Source organism: Theobroma umbraticum, unplaced genomic scaffold (assembly GCF_002168275.2).
Source record: "Theobroma umbraticum cultivar Fairchild unplaced genomic scaffold, ASM216827v3 scaffold_5282.0, whole genome shotgun sequence".
NCBI classification, from domain to species: Eukaryota; Viridiplantae; Streptophyta; class Magnoliopsida; order Malvales; family Malvaceae; genus Theobroma; species Theobroma umbraticum.
The window spans coordinates 1-3,594 of NW_018402194.1; the positions used below are offsets into that span (position 1 = coordinate 1).

Below are 3,594 nucleotides of genomic sequence, written 5' to 3' on the forward strand. Positions count from 1 at the left end.
ACAAAAGCCTCTATACCCCTCTGGTTATGTTACGAAGAAAATGAAACAAGTCAATTTGAAGAGTGATTTCTTTGAGTTTGACTTGCTTAAGTTATAGGTGGTTTTGAGTTTTGGCTGGAAATTGATTAAATCTTTTACATATGATAGAGCTTTATTTGATTACAGAAGCTTAGCTATCACACCGATAAAATTAAAGAAAATAATTAAATGCCACTTTTTAACTTTTAGAGTTATATTTGATATTAAATACTATCAATCAATCAAAAATCATCAGTGAATTTTTCAGTCAAATTGTTTGCATTTGATGTAAAATGATTTCTGATGATTTTTGTTTCAAAAATTTATTTTGATTTTTGTTTAAAGTTGATAAAGCCTCATTCAACTTGAGCGATCCATCCCTATACCAATCTATTTTGATTTTAAAAATTAACTTAAAACGATCCAAACCTAGTTAACAGGAAGATGATGATGAGGTGACCCAATTTTCCATTGACCCAAAGTAACCAAATCCAGCCTGACCCTAGCTTCCCAACTTGCACCTTCCTCACATGCAAAACCCGTTAATCATTAATTTGTCTTACACATGTACTTACGTATTAGAACTTAAGTACAAAAGTTTATTTTTCCTTTTCCTTTCTGTCAATGCGTGGTCCTCTGGAAAAGAAAGTACGGATAACTTTGAGAATTCGGAATGGAGAACATTGAACTTTCTGCTGCACTAGCAAGACGCAACAATATTCAAATAACTGGGGAGTAATCTCTCATATGAATTAGTCAAGTCACATCCCAAGAGAAAGAAGAGAAAACACTACCAACAATATGTACATGTTCTAATTCAAGGGGTCATCTCTACTGTTAATCCACATTTCCTATGCCATGAGCATAATTTCACCTTGAGAACCTGAAACAATAAAACATACAAAATTTATAAGAAATGGAAACATAATGCTTAATAAAGCAAAAATATGAGCTTGAAATATAATAATACATTACATGTTTCAAAAATCTCTTTGGCCAACTGCAGCAGTGAATCTGTATCTTCAGCCATTTTTGAGACTCTTTCTGCCTCTTTAACTGCTTCAGCTGCAACAAAGGACTTATTTTCTGCTTCAGCAATCAAATAGGCAGCAGTTACTGAAGCTTCTTCAACTGAATCACAAGTTACATGCTTAAGCCGCATTCCTTTCTGTTTTGGGCTAGGTGTCTTCGTCCCAAATGTCTCATCTTTTCTTATCTTGTACCGATTCTGCACCTGCATTATTATGATAAATAAAGCAAAACAGATTTCATATTTCAGATCTACTATAAAGTTACCCTAACAGAACAATCTGCAAACACAATTTACTTCCACAGCTTTAATAAATTCTTTCGTGGCTCACCCACATTTTTTTGTTCTCAGAAATGTATATTTCTTAGCAGTATATACTGCCACAACTACGATAAATTTTTTCTTGGCTCATAACATTTTTCTTTCTCAGAAATATATATTCTTAGTGGCTAGAATTGTATCAGGTAGACTTGTGATCATCACTACAAATTTGCATACATATTTTTTTAATATTTTCTATGCACAAATTTTGGGCCTTCTCAAATCAAGAAATGGGTAAAGCTTCGAATGCAAAATGCCTAAGAGGGCCAGAAATCACAAAAAGGCAACAAAAATTTGTAATAAAGTCTAAGAAACGCTACGGTATTTGAACTATTAACTTTTGAGAAAAGTAACTTTAATTAAATATCTTGGTAAAAGTTTCAATGATAAGAATATTATAAGTGTTGTACATCTCCCCAAAGTTATATGTTACTCCATAGAATGATATGTCGAATAGAGGGCATGAGTAATTGCACCATCTAAATGGCTGGAATTTCTCAATATATAAAATTTTGCCATCACAAGGCAACAAAGATATTCAAGAAAAGTTCTAATTAGTCATACTCTGTTAAATTAATCATCCATTAGTCTATCAGAAGCTGATATCCTCGAACGATGTCAATTGCTGGTAACACTAATCGGAAAATCACATTGATGGAGGATATGTGTTTTTCTGTTATAAAAGAAGTTTTATCAGCAATTTGACTCCAATTATATTTTTCCTTTTATTCCAATGAAGACATATGAAAACAGATAAAAGTTCATGAAGACTCTTCTTCACAACTCATATCAACAGACCATTTTGATCCCTAACTAGAAGTGCAGGACCATTGTGCACCAAAGAAGCCCAAAGTCATCTCCCTAATTTATCTCCTATAAATAGGATCTACAGCAATCCTATATTATGAACGATTATTATATTGATAGTAATCTAAATAACTTGAAACTAAACATTTCAAAAACTAGTAGATGGCCATGGGTAAAAAGAAGGATAGAATCATTCACCTTTTCTAGTTTTTCTACTGCAACCAGCCTTTTCAACCTTGAACATAACTGCTTCCTAAAGCTTTGAGGCACCTCTTGCCTTTGCTGCATAATTTATTAAGGAAAGAACATACTCATGATTTTGATAATGTAAGCAAACAACCAGTGAGAAATTAAGTTACAATGCTGAAAATAAGAACCCAAACAATTAAGATAGAGAGACATCAAAACAGTAAGGAAGCAGGAATTTTGAATACCATCCTAGTATTCATGGTCAACCATCATTTGGTATTTCTGTGCACCTTAAATGAAGATTTGGAAAAGAAAAGGAGCTACATGGAGGCTGTAGCTAGCTTGAGAAAATTCCAGGTTTGAAAAGCCTTTAGCAGCAAGCCTAACATGCATAGCAGGACCTTAGGCCCCGAGTCCCTGACTTAGTTGCTTTAGAGGGGAAGCTTGTCTAGCATAACAGAAATCCACATGCATGGTTTCCTAAGATCCAACTGTTCCTCAAATTCAGTCTTAGCATCAATAATGAGATGTATGGATTTTTTAACAGCCATTTTTACCTCGAGGATGATTAGAGACAATATCTCAAAATCAATCTAGACATATACACAAAGTAGCAGCAAATAAGTCTTCGACATACACAAGTCCACATAGACTTTTGAGATAATCAAACTGTTCTTTTCCTAACCAAACAGGTACCTTTCTCCATGGAAAATAAATTAATGTTCATGAAATGATGAAAAAATGAAAATTACATGGTACCTCAATGTAGCTGATAATTGCTCTGTTATCTGATCCGTTTGGCTCTTTCAACGCTGACAAAGCTTCGATAATCATTTCGTTGTACCGGCTACAATTATGTAATAATGTCAAACAGCACAGTACACAAATGCTTATCACAAAGAAATTGAGAAGAAACAATTATCAGCCATAGAGCAGAAAACTAAAATTCGAAATTTAGTATACCATCAAAACATCTTTAAGAAGCAGCAGGCTTGACCCCTTCATTTCATATCAAGAGGAAAAAAAAATTCGTTTCTCCTTGATAACTTCATGCAACTATATAGTAACTAAATATGATAAATTAACTAAAACTCCACGAAATTCACTACCATAATCACGGCAAACTTCTCAAATTAACTACCTATACATCAATTAAGAGTTTGGGGGAGAATTAATGTATAGCATTGTTATTTGTTACGAAGCATTATAAAGGTTGTTAATTTGTTAGG

The 3,594-nt window shown here is 33.3% G+C and overlaps 1 protein-coding gene across 1 annotated transcript; it reads right to left on the reverse strand.

Moving 5' to 3' along the window:
- Positions 1–737: 737 nt before the first annotated feature.
- LOC110428950 (telomere repeat-binding factor 4-like) lies at positions 738–3,383 on the reverse strand. Its single transcript, XM_021444871.2, has 4 exons — positions 3,125–3,383; positions 2,375–2,458; positions 994–1,252; positions 738–901 (listed from the first exon to the last, which is right to left on the reverse strand). The coding sequence occupies exons 1-4, from the start codon at positions 3,197–3,199 to the stop codon at positions 870–872; spliced, it is 450 nt and encodes a 149-aa protein (XP_021300546.1). The 5' UTR covers positions 3,200–3,383; the 3' UTR covers positions 738–869.
- Between the last annotated feature and the right edge of the window lie 211 nt (positions 3,384–3,594).

What these genes read in the sequence shown, in the direction of transcription:
- LOC110428950 (XM_021444871.2), bottom strand. Translation starts at nt 3,199, where the DNA reads ATGATTATCGAAGCTTTGTCAGCGTTGAAAGAGCCAAACGGATCAGAT. An exon ending in CAGTAGAAAAACTAGAAAAG is followed by an intron (nt 1,253 to 2,374) that starts GTGAATGATTCT and finishes ATAATAATGCAG; the next exon opens with GTGCAGAATCGGTACAAGAT. An exon ending in CAAAGAGATTTTTGAAACAT is followed by an intron (nt 902 to 993) that starts GTAATGTATTAT and finishes TTATTGTTTCAG; the next exon opens with GTTCTCAAGGTGAAATTATG.